Genomic DNA, 17,310 nt, shown 5'->3' on the forward strand with positions numbered 1-17,310 from the left:
GAACTGGACAGGAAACAGAACGTGTGGTTCAGTTAGTAACACAGAGAGAGAGGACAGGAAACAGAACGTGTGGTTCAGTTAGTAACACAGAGAGAGAACTGGACAGGAAACAGAACGTGTGTTTCAGTTAGTAACACACAGAGAGAGAACTGGACAGGAAACAGAACGTGTGGTTCAGTTAGTAACACAGAGAGAGAACTGGACAGGAAACAGAACGTGTGGTTCAGTTAGTAACACAGAGAGAACTGGACAGGAAACAGAACGTGTGGTTCAGTTAGTAACACAGAGAGAGAACTGGACAGGAAACAGAACGTGTGGTTCAGTTAGTAACACAGAGAGAGAACTGGACAGGAAACAGAACGTGTGGTTCAGTTAGTAACACAGAGAGAGAACTCGACAGGAAACAGAACGTGTGGTTCAGTTAGTAACACAGAGAGAGAACTGGACAGGAAACAGAACGTGTGGTTCAGTTAGTAACACAGAGAGAGAACTGGACAGGAAACAGAACGTGTGGTTCAGTTAGTAACACAGAGAGAGAACTGGACAGGAAACAGAACGTGTGGTTCAGTTAGTAACACAGAGAGAACTGGATAGGAAACAGAACGTGTGGTTCAGTTAGTAACACAGAGAGAGAACTGGACAGGAAACAGAACGTGTGGTTCAGTTAGTAACACAGAGAGAGAACTAGACAGGAAACAGAACGTGTGGATCAGTTAGTAACACAGAGAGAGAACTGGACAGGAAACAGAACGTGTGGTTCAGTTAGTAACACAGAGAGAGAACTGGACAGGAAACAGAACGTGTGGTTCAGTTAGTAACACAGAGAGAGAACTGGACAGGAAACAGAACGTGTGGTTCAGTTAGTAACACAGAGAGAGAACTGGACAGGGAACAGAACGTGTGGTTCAGTTAGTAACACAGAGAGAGAACTGGACAGGAAACAGAACGTGTGGTTCAGTTAGTAACACAGAGAGAGAACTGGACAGGAAACAGAACGTGTGGTTTAGTTAGTAACACAGAGAGAGAACTGGACAGGAAACAGAACGTGTGGTTCAGTTAGTAACACAGAGAGAGAACTGGACAGGAAACAGGACGTGTGGTTCAGTTAGTAACACAGAGAGAACTGGACAGGAAACAGAACGTGTGGTTCAGTTAGTAACACAGACAGAACTGGACAGGAAACAGAACGTGTGGTTCAGTTAGTAACACAGAGAGAGAACTGGACAGGAAACAGAACGTGTGGTTCAGTTAGTAACACAGAGAGAGAACTGGACAGGAAACAGGACGTGTGGTTCAGTTAGTAACACAGAGAGAACTGGACAGGAAACAGGACGTGTGGTTCAGTTAGTAACACAGAGAGAGAACTGGACAGGAAACAGAACGTGTGGTTCAGTTAGTAACACAGAGAGAGAACTGGACAGGAAACAGAACGTGTGGTTCAGTTAGTAACACAGAGAGAGAACTGGAAACAGAACGTGTGGTTCAGTTAGTAACACAGAGAGAGAACTGGACAGGAAACAGAACGTGTGGTTCAGTTAGTAACACAGAGAGAGAACTGGACAGGAAACAGAACGTGTGGTTCAGTTAGTAACACAGAGAGAGAACTGGACAGGAAACAGAACGTGTGGTTCAGTTAGTAACACAGAGAGAGAACTGGACAGGAAACAGAACGTGTGGATCAGTTAGTAACACAGAGAGAGAACTGGACAGGAAACAGAACGTGTGGTTCAGTTAGTAACACAGAGAGAGAACTGGACAGGAAACAGGACGTGTGGTTCAGTTAGTAACACAGAGAGAGAACTGGACAGGAAACAGAACGTGTGGTTCAGTTAGTAACACAGAGAGAGAACTGGACAGGAAACAGAACGTGTGGTTCAGTTGGTAACACAGAGAGAGAACTGGACAGGAAACAGAACGTGTGGTTCAGTTAGTAACACAGAGAGAGAACTGGACAGGAAACAGAACGTGTGGTTCAGTTAGTAACACAGAGAGAGAACTGGACAGGAAACAGAACGTGTGGTTCAGTTAGTAACACAAAGAGAGAACTAGACAGGAAACAGAACGTGTGGTTCAGTTAGTAACACAGAGAGAGAACTGGACAGGAAACAGAACGTGTGGTTCAGTTAGTAACACAGAGACAGAACTGGACAGGAAACAGAACGTGTGGTTCAGTTAGTAACACAGAGAGAGAACTGGACAGGAAACAGAACGTGTGGTTCAGTTAGTAACACAGAGAGAGAACTGGACAGGAAACAGAACGTGTGGTTCAGTTAGTAACACAGAGAGAGGACTGGACAGGAAACAGAACGTGTGGATCAGTTAGTAACACAGACAGAACTGGACAGGAAACAGAACGTGTGGTTCAGTTAGTAACACAGAGAGAGAACTGGACAGGAAACAGAACGTGTGGTTCAGTTAGTAACACAGAGAGAGGACAGGAAACAGAACGTGTGGTTCAGTTAGTAACACAGAGAGAGAACTGGACAGGAAACAGAACGTGTGGTTCAGTTAGTAACACAGAGAGAGAACTGGACAGGAAACAGAACGTGTGGTTCAGTTAGTAACACAGAGAGAGAACTGGACAGGAAACAGAACGTGTGGTTCAGTTAGTAACACAGAGAGAGAACTGGACAGGAAACAGAACGTGTGGTTCAGTTAGTAACACAGAGAGAGGACAGGAAACAGAACGTGTGGTTCAGTTAGTAACACAGAGAGAGAACTGGACAGGAAACAGAACGTGTGGTTCAGTTAGTAACACAGAGAGAGAACTGGACAGGAAACAGAACGTGTGGATCAGTTAGTAACACAGAGAGAGAACTGGACAGGAAACAGAACGTGTGGTTCAGTTAGTAACACAGAGAGAACTGGACAGGAAACAGAACGTGTGGTTCAGTTAGTAACACAGAGAGAACTGGACAGGAAACAGAACGTGTGGTTCAGTTAGTAACACAGAGAGAGAACTGGACAGGAAACAGAACGTGTGGTTCAGTTAGTAACACAGAGAGAGAACTGGACAGGAAACAGAACGTGTGGTTCAGTTAGTAACACAGAGAGATAACTGGACAGGAAACAGAACGTGTGGTTCAGTTAGTAACACAGAGAGAGAACTGGACAGGAAACAGAACGTGTGGTTCAGTTAGTAACACAGAGAGAGGACTGGACAGGAAACAGAACGTGTGGTTCAGTTAGTAACACACAGAGAGAGAACTGGACAGGAAACAGAACTTGTGGTTCAGTTAGTAACACAGAGAGAGAACTGGACAGGAAACAGAACGTGTGGATCAGTTAGTAACACAGACAGAACTGGACAGGAAACAGAACGTGTGGTTTAGTTAGTAACACAGAGAGAGAACTGGACAGGAAACAGAACGTGTGGTTCAGTTAGTAACACAGAGAGAGAACTGGACAGGAAACAGAACGTGTGGTTCAGTTAGTAACACAGAGAGAGAACTGGACAGGAAACAGAACGTGTGGTTCAGTTAGTAACACAGAGAGAGAACTGGACAGGAAACAGAACGTGTGGTTCAGTTAGTAACACAGAGAGAGAACTGGACAGGAAACAGAACGTGTGGTTCAGTTAGTAACACAGAGAGAGAACTGGACAGGAAACAGAACGTGTGGTTCAGTTAGTAACACAGAGAGAGAACTGGACAGGAAACAGAACGTGTGGTTCAGTTAGTAACACAGAGAGAGAACTGGCCACATGAGACTCTCACTCTGAGTAACAGTGGGTGAAGCGACCACGTTAGGGGTTAAAGGTCAGGGTCCTACCTCCAGCTTGGCGTCGAGGTCGGCATCAGAAGCCACTACGTAGTCATCCTCCTTCTTCCCCGTGGCCTTGATCAGAACCTGCTTCGTCTTCCAAAACGTCTTCTGCATGCGGGCCACGACCGAGCTGTCCTCGCCTAGCAACGCCCGGCCACCGCTCAGTACGTCACCTGCAAACCTGGAGGGGTGGTCAGGGTTTCCCCTAGATTACATCTCAGGCATCTTCTTTAACCGATTTAAGACTTTTAAAGACAGTGACTTAAGTAAACGATTAGCTGCTTCATACCCGTCCATCTAATCTTCAGCTCCGTTCCGTTCCGTCAACACACAGCCTGAAATAGTGGAGATTGAGAACAGTGTGAATGTCAAGATGAGTATTGTTGAATCCCCATATACTTAAAAGTGTAAGAAAGCCCATAGCTAGTTTGGCGAGATACCAGAGGTCATTGTTGAGGTGGTTGTGGTGCGAAACGTCTTCAGTAGGCATGCACCCCAAATACAAAAGGGAGCGCTTATTGACAGGTCACCTGCTGTTGCCGTGGTATTAGTTAGAGGGCTTATTGACAGGTCACCTGCTGTGGCCGTGGTATTAGTTAGAGGGCTTATTGACAGGTCACCTGCTGTTGCCGTGGTATTAGTTAGAGGGCTTATTGACAGGTCACCTGCTGTTGCCGTGGTATTAGTTAGAGGGCTTATTGACAGGCCACCTGCTGTTGCCGTGGTATTAGTTAGAGGGCTTATTGACAGGTCACCTGCTGTTGCCGTGGTATTAGTTAGAGGGCTTATTGACAGGTCACCTGCTGTGGCCGTGGTATTAGTTAGAGGGCTTATTGACAGGCCACCTGCTGTGGCCGTGGTATTAGTTAGAGGGCTTATTGACAGGCCACCTGCTGTGGCCGTGGTATTAGTTAGAGGGCTTATTGACAGGTCACCTGCTGTGGCCGTGGTATTAGTTAGAGGGCTTATTGACAGGCCACCTGCTGTGGCCGTGGTATTAGTTAGAGGGCTTATTGACAGGTCACCTGCTGTGGCCGTGGTATTAGTTAGAGGGCTTATTGACAGGCCACCTGCTGTGGCCGTGGTATTAGTTAGAGGGCTTATTGACAGGTCACCTGCTGTTGCCGTGGTATTAGTTAGAGGGCTTATTGACAGGCCACCTGCTGTTGCCGTGGTATTAGTTAGAGGGCTTACTGACAGGTCACCTGCTGTTGCCGTGGTATTAGTTAGAGGGCTTACTGACAGGTCACCTGCTGTGGCCGTGGTATTAGTTAGAGGGCTTATTGACAGGTCACCTGCTGTGGCATTAGTTAGAGGGCTTATTGACAGGCCACCTGCTGTTGCCGTGGTATTAGTTAGAGGGCTTATTGACAGGCCACCTGCTGTGGCCGTGGTATTAGTTAGAGGGCTTATTGACAGGCCACCTGCTGTGGCCGTGGTATTAGCTAGAGGGCTTATTGACAGGCCACCTGCTGTGGCCGTGGTATTAGTTAGAGGGCTTATTGACAGGTCACCTGCTGTGGCATTAGTTAGAGGGCTTATTGACAGGTCACCTGCTGTTGCCGTGGTATTAGTTAGAGGGCTTATTGACAGGTCACCTGCTGTGGCATTAGTTAGAGGGCTTATTGACAGGCCACCTGCTGTGGCATTAGTTAGAGGGCTTATTGACAGGTCACCTGCTGTTGCCGTGGTATTAGTTAGAGGGCTTATTGACAGGTCACCTGCTGTTGCCGTGGTATTAGTTAGAGGGCTTATTGACAGGTCACCTGCTGTTGCCGTGGTATTAGTTAGAGGGCTTATTGACAGGTCACCTGCTGTTGCCGTGGTATTAGTTAGAGGGCTTATTGACAGGTCACCTGCTGTTGCCGTGGTATTAGTTAGAGGGCTTATTGACAGGTCACCTGCTGTTGCCGTGGTATTAGTTAGAGGGCTTATTGACAGGTCACCTGCTGTTGCCGTGGTATTAGTTAGAGGGCTTATTGACAGGTCACCTGCTGTTGCCGTGGTATTAGTTAGAGGGCTTATTGACAGGTCACCTGCTGTTGCCGTGGTATTAGTTAGAGGGCTTATTGACAGGTCACCTGCTGTTGCCGTGGTATTAGTTAGAGGGCTTATTGACAGGTCACCTGCTGTTGCCGTGGTATTAGTTAGAGGGCTTATTGACAGGTCACCTGCTGTTGCCGTGGTATTAGTTAGAGGGCTTATTGACAGGTCACCTGCTGTTGCCGTGGTATTAGTTAGAGGGCTTATTGACAGGCCACCTGCTGTTGCCGTGGTATTAGTTAGAGGGCTTATTGACAGGTCACCTGCTGTGGCCGTGGTATTAGTTAGAGGGCTTACTGACAGGTCACCTGCTGTTGCCGTGGTATTAGTTAGAGGGCTTATTGACAGGTCACCTGCTGTGGCCGTGGTATTAGTTAGAGGGCTTATTGACAGGTCACCTGCTGTTGCCGTGGTATTAGTTAGAGGGCTTATTGACAGGTCACCTGCTGTTGCCGTGGTATTAGTTAGAGGGCTTATTGACAGGTCACCTGCTGTTGCCGTGGTATTAGTTAGAGGGCTTATTGACAGGTCACCTGCTGTGGCCGTGGTATTAGTTAGAGGGCTTATTGACAGGTCACCTGCTGTTGCCGTGGTATTAGTTAGAGGGCTTATTGACAGGTCACCTGCTGTGGCCGTGGTATTAGTTAGAGGGCTTATTGACAGGTCACCTGCTGTTGCCGTGGTATTAGTTAGAGGGCTTATTGACAGGTCACCTGCTGTGGCCGTGGTATTAGTTAGAGGGCTTACTGACAGGTCACCTGCTGTTGCCGTGGTATTAGTTAGAGGGCTTATTGACAGGTCACCTGCTGTTGCCGTGGTATTAGTTAGAGGGCTTACTGACAGGTCACCTGCTGTGGCCGTGGTATTAGTTAGAGGGCTTATTGACAGGCCACCTGCTGTGGCCGTGGTATTAGCTAGAGGGCTTATTGACAGGCCACCTGCTGTGGCCGTGGTATTAGCTAGAGGGCTTATTGACAGGCCACCTGCTGTGGCCGTGGTATTAGCTAGAGGGCTTATTGACAGGTCACCTGCTGTTGCCGTGGTATTATCTAGAGGGCTTATTGACAGGCCACCTGCTGTGGCCGTGGTATTAGCTAGAGGGCTTATTGACAGGTCACCTGCTGTGGCCGTGGTATTAGTTAGAGGGCTTATTGACAGGTCACCTGCTGTGGCCGTGGTATTAGTTAGAGGGCTTATTGACAGGTCACCTGCTGTGGCCGTGGTATTAGTTAGAGGGCTTATTGACAGGTCACCTGCTGTTGCCGTGGTATTAGCTAGAGGGCTTATTGACAGGCCACCTGCTGTGGCCGTGGTATTAGCTAGAGGGCTTATTGACAGGTCACCTGCTGTGGCCGTGGTATTAGCTAGAGGGCTTATTGACAGGTCACCTGCTGTGGCCGTGGTATTAGTTAGAGGGCTTATTGACAGGTCACCTGCTGTGGCCGTGGTATTAGTTAGAGGGCTTACTGACAGGTCACCTGCTGTGGCCGTGGTATTAGCTAGAGGGCTTACTGACAGGTCACCTGCTGTGGCCGTGGTATTAGTTAGAGGGCTTATTGACAGGTCACCTGCTGTGGCCGTGGTATTAGTTAGAGGGCTTATTGACAGGTCACCTGCTGTGGCCGTGGTATTAGTTAGAGGGCTTATTGACAGGTCACCTGCTGTTGCCGTGGTATTAGCTAGAGGGCTTATTGACAGGCCACCTGCTGTGGCCGTGGTATTAGCTAGAGGGCTTATTGACAGGTCACCTGCTGTGGCCGTGGTATTAGCTAGAGGGCTTATTGACAGGTCACCTGCTGTGGCCGTGGTATTAGTTAGAGGGCTTATTGACAGGTCACCTGCTGTGGCCGTGGTATTAGTTAGAGGGCTTACTGACAGGTCACCTGCTGTGGCCGTGGTATTAGCTAGAGGGCTTACTGACAGGTCACCTGCTGTGGCCGTGGTATTAGTTAGAGGGCTTATTGACAGGTCACCTGCTGTGGCCGTGGTATTAGTTAGAGGGCTTATTGACAGGTCACCTGCTGTGGCCGTGGTATTAGTTAGAGGGCTTATTGACAGGTCACCTGCTGTTGCCATGGTATTAGTTAGAGCGCTTATTGACAGGTCACCTGCTGTGGCCGTGGTATTAGTTAGAGCGCTTATTGACAGGTCACCTGCTGTTGCCGTGGTATTCAAATAAACAGGTGAAATGACTGTCCGTTAACGGGGCGCGCGCAAGATGGCGGTCAGTGCAGATGCGCTTTTTGGTTGCTGAAGGAATTATTTGATTTCTTCACCCAAATATGACCATCTGGTCATTTCTAAGGTCATAAAACCCGTCTGGTCATTTCTAAGGTCATAAAACCTGTCTGGTCATTTCTAAGGTCATAAAACCCGTCTGGTCATTTCTAAGGTCATAAAACCCGTCTGGTCATTTCTAAGGTCATAAAACCCGTCTGAATATTATTTATTTTGTTTACCAAAGTAATTGATTACTTTCTGCAAGTTATTCACCTCTAAAACTCTTAAGTTAGCGACAACACCAGATCAGCTAGCTAGCTCAAAAACTAGCTTGTCTACATGGAAACTTCCAGAACCAGAACCAAAGGAAAAGAAATGGAGAAATGATCAGATGGACAATTAACAGATCAGATGGTCTTGGGCACTCCTCTTCAGAATGTAACTGTGGGAAATACTGTTGTGGTGAAAACTGGAAGTGCACGGACAACAATGCTGACAACCTGCGCACATCCAGTCCCCAGGCCGTTACCCTACGACCCCGACACTCCAGTCAAGCCCCAGGGGGAAAAGATGAGGGCAAGAGGGTATGTCACTTCTTCAGATGCAAAACAATATTGTGATGCTTTTGACAGCAAAGATAGATGAAAGGGCAGATGGCTTGGAGGACATGGTTAGGAGGCATACCATGAAAAAGTATATATTTTTTAATTTTACCTTTATTTAATGAGGCAAGTCAGTTAAGAACAAATTCTTATTTACAATGACGGCCCTAGGAACAGTGGGTTAACTGCCTTGTTCAGGGGCAGAACAACAGATCTTTACCTTGTCAGCTCAGGGATTTTATCTTGCAACCTTTCGGTTACTGGCCCAACGCTCTAACCACTAGGCTACCTGCCGCCCCAAAATTGAGGCCATAAAAAAAAAATTGGTTGACTGGAAAAATCTGGAGAAGTGAAAATCCTCAAAAGTGACATGAAGAAAGTGGAAGGTATCTGCCAGGATTTTTTTTTTTTTTTACTCGAGCAAAAGGAGAACGAGGCAGAGAGATACCAGTGCAGGTAGAACCTGAGGCAAAAGGTGAACGAGGAGGAGAGATACCAGTGCAGGTAGAACCTGAGTCAAAAGGTGAACGAGGAGGAGACATACCAGTGCAGGTAGAACCTGAGGCAAAAGGTGAACGAGGAGGAGAGATACCAGTGCAGGTAGAACCTGAGGCAAAAGGTGAACGAGGAGGAGAGATACCAGTGCAGGTAGAACCTGAGGCAAAAGGAGAACGAGGAGGAGACATACCAGTGCAGGTAGAACCTGAGTCAAAAGGTGAACGAGGCTGAGAGATACCAGCGCAGGTAGAACCTGAGGCAAAAGGTGAACGAGGAGGAGAGATACCAGTGCAGGTAGAACCTGAGGCAAAAGGTGAACGAGGCAGAGAGATACCAGCACAGGTAGAACATGGGGCAAAAGGTGAACGAGGAGGAGAGATACCAGTGCAGGTAGAACCTGAGGCAAAAGGTGAACGAGGCAGAGGGATACCAGCGCAGGTAGAACCTGAGGCAAAAGGTGAACGAGGAGAGAGATACCAGCGCAGGTAGAACCTGAGGCAAAAGGTGAAAGAGGAGCAGAGATACCAGCGCAGGTAGAACCTGAGGCAAAAGGTGAACGAGGAGGTGAGATACCAGCGCAGGTAGAACCTGAGGCAAAAGGTGAACGAGGAGGTGAGATACCAGCGCAGGTAGAACCTGAGGCAAAAGGTGAACGAGGCAGAGAGATGACAGCGCAGGTAGAACCTGGAGGCAAAAGGTGAACGAGGCAGAGAGATGCCAGCGCAGGTAGAACCTGAGGCAAAAGGTGAACGAGGAGGAGAGATGCCAGCGCAGGTCGAACCTGAGGTCAAAAGGTGAACGAGGAGGAGAGATACCAGCGCAGGTAGAACCTGAGGCAAAAGGTGAACGAGGCAGAGAGATACCAGCGCAGGTAGTACCTGAGGCAAAAGGTGAACGAGGCAGAGAGATACCAGCGCAGGTAGAACCTGAGGCAAAAGGTGAACGAGGAGGAGAGATACCAGCGCAGGTAGAACCTGAGGCAAAAGGTGAACGAGGCAGAGAGATACCAGCGCAGGTAGTACCTGAGGCAAAAGGTGAACGAGGAGCAGAGATACCAGCGCAGGTAGAACCTGAGGCAAAAGGTGAACGAGGCAGAGAGATACCAGCGCAGGTAGTACCTGAGTCAAAAGGTGAACGAGGCAGAGAGATACCAGCGCAGGTAGAACCTGAGGCAAAAGGTGAACGAGGCAGGGAGATACCAGCGCAGGTAGAACCTGAGGCAAAAGGTGAACGAGGCAGAGAGATACCAGCGCAGGTAGAACCTGAGGCAAAAGGTGAACGAGGCAGAGAGATACCAGCGCAGGTAGAACCTGAGGCAAAAGGTGAACGAGGAGGAGGGATACCAGCGCAGGTAGAACCTGAGGCAAAAGGTGAACGAGGCAGAGAGATACCAGCGCAGGTAGAACCTGAGGCAAAAGGTGAACGAGGCAGAGAGATACCAGCGCAGGTAGAACCTGAGGCAAAAGGTGAACGAGGAGCAGAGAGATACCAGCACAGGTAGAACCTGAGGCAAAAGGTGAACGAGGCAGAGAGATACCAGCGCAGGTAGAACCTGAGGCAAAAGGTGAACGAGGCAGAGAGATACCAGCGCAGGTAGAACCTGGGGCAAAAGGTGAACGAGGCAGAGAGATACCAGCGCAGGTAGTACCTGAGGCAAAAGGTGAACGAGGCAGAGAGATACCAGCGCAGGTAGAACCTGAGGCAAAAGGTGAACGAGGCAGAGAGATACCAGCGCAGGTAGTACCTGAGGCAAAAGGTGAACGAGGCAGAGAGATACCAGCGCAGGTAGAACCTGAGGCAAAAGGTGAACGAGGAGCAGAGAGATACCAGCGCAGGTAGAACCTGGGGCAAAAGGTGAACGAGGCAGAGAGATACCAGCGCAGGTAGAACCTGGGGCAAAAGGTGAACGAGGCAGAGACATACCAGCGCAGGTAGAACCTGAGGCACAAGGTGAACGAGGTGGAGACATACCAGCGCAGGTAGAACCTGAGGCTCCATGGCATTCCAGAGCTGGCGGGTGAGGACATTAAATGCAGAGTTGTTGACATCTGTGGAGCTGTTATTCTCGAATCAAAAGCCAAACTTCAGGAAAATGTGGACATCGTTCATCGTTTGACTCAACGATCAAGACAAGAGTCCGAAGACAACAATCATCCGGTTCACCAGCAGATCTGCACAGGATCTTCTCTGGAGGCGAGTAAAGAACTGTGAGTTCCAGGAGGAGGAACATCAAGCAAAAATCCACATCAAGCAAAAATTGAGGTTCACAAAGGATCTCTGCAGACAAAGTGGCACGGGAGAAACTGTGTCCGATGGTGTCTGGAGCTGGAAAGGCAGGGAGAAACTGTGTCCTATGGTGTCTGCAGCTGGAAAGGCAGGGAGAAACTGTGTCCTATGGTGTCTGGAGCTGGAAAGGCAGGGAGAAACTGTGTCCGATGGTGTCTGGAGCTGGAAAGGCAGGGAGAAACTGTGTCCTATGGTGTCTGGAGCTGGAAAGGCAGGGAGAAACTGTGTCCTATGGTGTCTGGAGCTGGAAAGGCAGGGAGAAACTGTGTCCTATGGTGTCTGCAGCTGGAAAGGCAGGGAGAAACTGTGTCCGATGGTGTCTGCAGCTGGAAAGGCAGGGAGAAACTGTGTCCTATGGTGTCTGCAGCTGGAAAGGCAGGGAGAAACTGTGTCCTATGGTGTCTGGAGCTGGAAAGGCAGGGAGAAACTGTGTCCTATGGTGTCTGGAGCTGGAAAGGCAGGGAGAAACTGTGTCCTATGGTGTCTGGAGCTGGAAAGGCAGGGAGAAACTGTGTCCTATGGTGTCTGGAGCTGGAAAGGCAGGGAGAAACTGTGTCCTATGGTGTGGAGGGGTGTGGGGTTCAGCCAATGAAAATAGTATTAGTGGCCATTAGGTGTTCAGGAGTCTTATGGCTTGGGGGTAGAAGCTGTTAAGGAGCCTTATGATCCTAGACTTGGCGCTTCGGTACCGCTTGCAATGTGGTAGCAGAGAGAACAGTCTATGACTTGGGTGACTGGAGTCTTTTTTGGGCCTTCCTCTGACACCGCCTAGTATATAGGTCCTGGGTGTCAGGAAGCTTGGCCCCAGTGATGTACTGGGCCATACGCACTACCCTTTGTAGCGCCTTGCGGTCAGATGCTGAGCTGTTGCCATACCAGGCGGTGAGGCAACCGGTCAGGGTCCTCTCGATGGTGCAACTGTAGAACTTTTTGAGGATCTGGGGACCCATGCCAAATCTTTTCAGTCTCCTGAGGGGGAATAGGCTTGTCGTGCCCTCTTCACGACTGTCTTGGTGTGTTTGGACCATGTTAGTTTGTTGGTGATGTGGACACCAAGGAACTTGAAGCTCTCGACCCGCTCCACTGCAGCCCCGTCGATGTTAATGGGGGCCTGTTCGGCCCTCCGTTTCCTATAGTCCACGATCACCTCCTTTGTCTTGCTCACATTGAGGGAAAGGTTGTTGTCCTGGCAACACACTGCCAGGTCTCTGACCTCCTCCCTATAGGCTGTCTCGTCGTTGTCAGGTCTCTGACCTCCTCCCTATAGGCTGTCTCATCGTTGTCAGGTCTCTGACCTCCTCCCTATAGGCTGTCTCATTGTTGCCAGGTCTCTGACCTCCTCCCTATAGGCTGTCTCATCGTTGCCAGGTCTCTGACCTCCTCCCTATAGGCTGTCTCATCGTTGCCAGGTCTCTGACCTCCTCCCTATAGGCTGTCTCATCGTTGTCAGGTCTCTGACCTCCTCCCTATAGGCTGTCTCATCGTTGTCAGGTCTCTGACCTCCTCCCTATAGGCTGTCTCATTGTTGTCAGGTCTCTGACCTCCTCCCTATAGGCTGTCTGTTAGGTCCCTAAAGGTGTTGTTGGGTCCCTAAAGGTGTTGTTAGGTCCCTAAGGGTGTTGTTAGGTCCCTGAAGGTGTTGTTAGGTCCCTGAAGGTGTTGTTAGGTCCCTAAAGGTGTTGTTAGGTCCCTGAAGGTGTTGTTAGGTCCCTGAAGGTGTTGTTAGGTCCCTGAAGGTGTTGTTAGGTCCCTGAAGGTGTTGTTAGGTCCCTGAAGGTGTTGTTAGGTCCCTAAAGGTGTTGTTGGGTCCCTAAAGGTGTTGTTGGGTCCCTAAAGGTGTTGTTAGGTCCCTAAAGGTGTTGTTGGGTCCCTAAAGGTGTTGTTGGGTCCCTAAAGGTGTTGTTGGGTCCCTAAAGGTGTTGTTGGGTCCCTAAAGGTGTTGTTAGGTCCCTAAAGGTGTTGTTGGGTCCCTAAAGGTGTTGTTAGGTCCCTGAAGGTGTTGTTAGGTCCCTGAAGGTGTTGTTGGGTCCCTAAAGGTGTTGTTAGGTCCCTGAAGGTGTTGTTAGGTCCCTGAAGGTGTTGTTAGGTCCCTAAAGGTGTTGTTAGGTCCCTGAAGGTGTTGTTAGGTCCCTGAAGGTGTTGTTAGGTCCCTAAAGGTGTTGTTAGGTCCCTGAAGGTGTTGTTAGGTCCCTGAAGGTGTTGTTAGGTCCCTGAAGGTGTTGTTAGGTCCCTGAAGGTGTTGTTAGGTCCCTGAAGGTGTTGTTACGTCCCTGGAGGTGTTGTTAGGTCCCTGAAGGTGTTGTTAGGTCCCTGAAGGTGTTGTTAGAGCTGTCCCTGAAGGTGTTGTTGGGTCCCTAAAGGTGTTGTTAGGTCCCTAAAGGTGTTGTTAGGTCCCTGGAGGTGTTGTTAGGTCCCTGAAGGTGTTGTTAGGTCCCTAAAGGTGTTGTTGGGTCCCTGAAGGTGTTGTTAGGTCCCTAAAGGTGTTGTTAGGTCCCTGAAGGTGTTGTTGGGTCCCTAAAGGTGTTGTTGGGTCCCTAAAGGTGTTGTTGGGTCCCTAAAGGTGTTGTTAGGTCCCTAAAGGTGTTGTTAGGTCCCTAAGGGTGTTGTTAGGTCCCTAAATCCCTAAAGGTGTTGTTGGGTCCCTAAAGGTGTTGTTAGGTCCCTGAAGGTGTTGTTAGGTCCCTGAAGGTGTTGTTAGGTCCCTAAAGGTGTTGTTAGGTCCCTAAAGGTGTTGTTAGGTCCCTGAAGGTGTTGTTAGGTCCCTAAAGGTGTTGTTAGGTCCTTGAAGGTGTTGTTAGGTCCCTAAAGGTGTTGTTAGGTCCCTGAAGGTGTTGTTAGGTCCCTAAAGGTGTTGTTAGGTCCCTGAAGGTGTTGTTGGGTCCCTAAAGGTGTTGTTGGGTCCCTAAAGGTGTTGTTGGGTCCCTAAAGGTGTTGTTAGGTCCCTGAAGGTGTTGTTAGGTCCCTGAAGGTGTTGTTAGGTCCCTGAAGGTGTTGTTAGGTCCCTAAAGGTGTTGTTAGGTCCCTGGAGGTGTTGTTAGGTCCCTGAAGGTGTTGTTAGGTCCCTGGAGGTGTTGTTAGGTCCCTGAAGGTGTTGTTAGGTCCCTGAGGTGTTGTTAGGTCCCTGAAGGTGTTGTTAGGTCCCTGAAGGTGTTGTTAGGTCCCTGAAGGTGTTGTTAGGTCCCTAAAGGTGTTGTTAGGTCCCTGAAGGTGTTGTTAGGTCCCTGAAGGTGTTGTTACGTTCCCGAAGGTGTTGTTAGGTCCCTAAAGGTGTTGTTAGGTCCCTAAGGGTGTTGTTAGGTCCCTGAAGGTGTTGTTAGGTCCCTGAAGGTGTTGTTAGGTCCCTGGAGGTGTTGTTAGGTCCCTGAAGGTGTTGTTAGGTCCCTGAAGGTGTTGTTAGAGCTGTCCCTGAAGGTGTTGTTGGGTCCCTAAAGGTGTTGTTAGGTCCCTAAAGGTGTTGTTAGGTCCCTGGAGGTGTTGTTAGGTCCCTGAAGGTGTTGTTAGGTCCCTAAAGGTGTTGTTGGGTCCCTAAAGGTGTTGTTAGGTCCCTAAAGGTGTTGTTAGGTCCCTAAAGGTGTTGTTAGGTCCCTAAAGGTGTTGTTAGGTCCCTAAAGGTGTTGTTAGGTCCCTGAAGGTGTTGTTAGGTCCCTGAAGGTGTTGTTAGGTCCCTAAAGGTGTTGTTAGGTCCCTGAAGGTGTTGTTGGGTCCCTAAAGGTGTTGTTAGGTCCCTGAAGGTGTTGTTAGGTCCCTGAAGGTGTTGTTAGGTCCCTGGAGGTGTTGTTAGGTCCCTAAAGGTGTTGTTAGGTCCCTAAAGGTGTTGTTAGGTCCCTAAGGGTGTTGTTAGGTCCCTGAATGTGTTGTTAGGTCCCTGAAGGTGTTGTTAGGTCCCTAAAGGTGTTGTTGGGTCCCTAAAGGTGTTGTTAGGTCCCTGAAGGTGTTGTTAGGTCCCTAAAGGTGTTGTTAGGTCCCTGAAGGTGTTGTTAGGTCCCTGAAGGTGTTGTTAGGTCCCTAAAGGTGTTGTTAGGTCCCTGAAGGTGTTGTTAGGTCCCTGAAGGTGTTGTTAGGTCCCTAAAGGTGTTGTTAGGTCCCTGAAGGTGTTGTTAGGTCCCTGAAGGTGTTGTTAGGTCCCTGAAGGTGTTGTTAGGTCCCTAAGGGTGTTGTTAGGTCCCTAAAGGTGTTGTTAGGTCCCTGAAGGTGTTGTTAGATCCCTAAAGGTGTTGTTAGGTCCCTGAAGGTGTTATTCTTCTTTTAAGAGAACATAACAATACTCCCAAGTGCAACTGTTGAGGATTTTGTAGCCTCAATTCAGCTAGAAGGAATTGACATTTTATAAACTATAAATGTAATAACATATTTATATGAAAACTATGTCAAGATGTTACTATTCCCTCTGCTAGAATGTACTGGAATGCAGCCCTTGGACAAGTGAACTGGAACAAAGTTTAGTTGTTATCTGGTAAGTATTGTATATCTAATAAGGTGAAAGTAGTATCATACAAACTCATTCATAGAATCTACCCTGTAAAGACCTTTATTATACACAGATTCAAAATAGCTATTGATAACAAATGTGTATGTTGTGGTTGTAACCCAGAGACTCCTGAACATTTATTTTGGGACTGTTCTTATGTCAGAAGATTTTGGAGTGAGTTAGAAGATTTTATTAAATAAATAAAATACTATTAATGTTCATTTGAAAGACTCTGATATGTTTTATTTTGATCCAAATGATATCGATTCCGATTTAACTTTCATTGTTCATTTGTTTATTTATCCATAAAATGAAGTGGACGAGGGAACAAAACCCTTTTCACATCGTTTAAGATAGAACTGAAATATTATTTTGAAATTATCAGAACGGTGTAAAATCAAACAAGCAATACGTTACCATAAAACTTTTTGAGTATTGAAAATGTATCTCGACATGTGATGTAAATTCACTAATAAAACCCCACTCTTCTGTTTTCTATAAGGAGTTCGAGCAGGACATTAAGACCATTCTACATTCTTCCAATAAGAAAGCTTTTCAAATCAATACGTGTGTATCTTTTTAAGGTCTTCGTATAATCTGTAATGTGTTGTACCCTCTAGCACATGTTATCTTTGTCTGTTTGTATACTTCTTGTATGTATACTGGTGTTCCTGCAATAAGAAAGTCTTAACGCATCGACACCTGTCAGCGTCAACCAGAACGCAGACTGGGAGACGGACGTCGCCTGGGAGACGGACGTCGCCTGGGAGACGGACGTCGCCTGGGAGACGGACCTGGGAGACGTCGCCGGCAGGTTAACCATTATGAGCTAACTAGCTGCTAATGCTAATGTACGTCGAGCTAGCTACCTGTAGCTGCCCAAGTCAAAGGTGCCAAAGTCATGTGAGCTCAACGCAGTTATCACACCCCTCACAACAAACCTGTTGTCTTCTCGACGTGCGTGTTCAGTAAATAACTAAATGTTCCTGTTCCAGCTAGCTAACAAATGTTTGCGACGTTTTCCAGGATGCGCAGCTAATTTGCTGCTAACCTACATCGGTATAACCCGCTAATTGTAACCAATGTAACGTCAGCTAGTCCAGATAACTTTGTCTGCGGATATAACGCTGCCTAATATAAACGCAACACGTCTTGCATCATCACATTGTTATGGCTTTACCGTTGAATGAAGCTGTCAAGAAGTCATTTGGTCCAGCAGTCAGAGTATCCAGCTAGCTAACGTTAGCAGCACTAGCCACCAACCAACTCAAGTGACTCACAGAAACAGGATATGCAAAGTGTCTGTACTCTGTCCTGTCGCTGTGGGGACGTCTCAACATCACAGGTCAAACCAGTTGGAGGAGGAAAATAACACTTTTAAAAAACGTCCGAAGGACACTAACCCCAACCTCACTCAAGGAAGTGCAG

At 48.1% G+C, this 17,310-nt stretch overlaps 1 protein-coding gene across 43 annotated transcripts in view; it reads right to left on the bottom strand.

Annotated features, from left to right (window-relative positions):
• Nucleotides 1-17,300, bottom strand: part of LOC129843353 (islet cell autoantigen 1-like protein) — a 112,378-nt gene extending 95,078 nt beyond the window's left edge. For all 43 annotated transcript variants that reach the window (XM_055912050.1, XM_055912037.1, XM_055912033.1 and 40 more), the window contains exons 1-3: nt 17,063-17,300; nt 4,055-4,100; nt 3,772-3,946 (exon numbers count right to left, since the gene is read on the bottom strand). In XM_055912050.1, the coding sequence (XP_055768025.1) occupies nt 3,772-3,946; nt 4,055-4,062 (183 nt within the window). In that variant the 5' untranslated portion in view covers nt 4,063-4,100; nt 17,063-17,300. The remainder of the gene's footprint in view (nt 1-3,771; nt 3,947-4,054; nt 4,101-17,062) is intronic.
• Nucleotides 17,301-17,310: the final 10 nt, after the last annotated feature.

The sequence above is a fragment of the Salvelinus fontinalis genome, unplaced genomic scaffold (assembly GCF_029448725.1).
Source record: "Salvelinus fontinalis isolate EN_2023a unplaced genomic scaffold, ASM2944872v1 scaffold_0124, whole genome shotgun sequence".
NCBI classification, from domain to species: Eukaryota; Metazoa; Chordata; class Actinopteri; order Salmoniformes; family Salmonidae; genus Salvelinus; species Salvelinus fontinalis.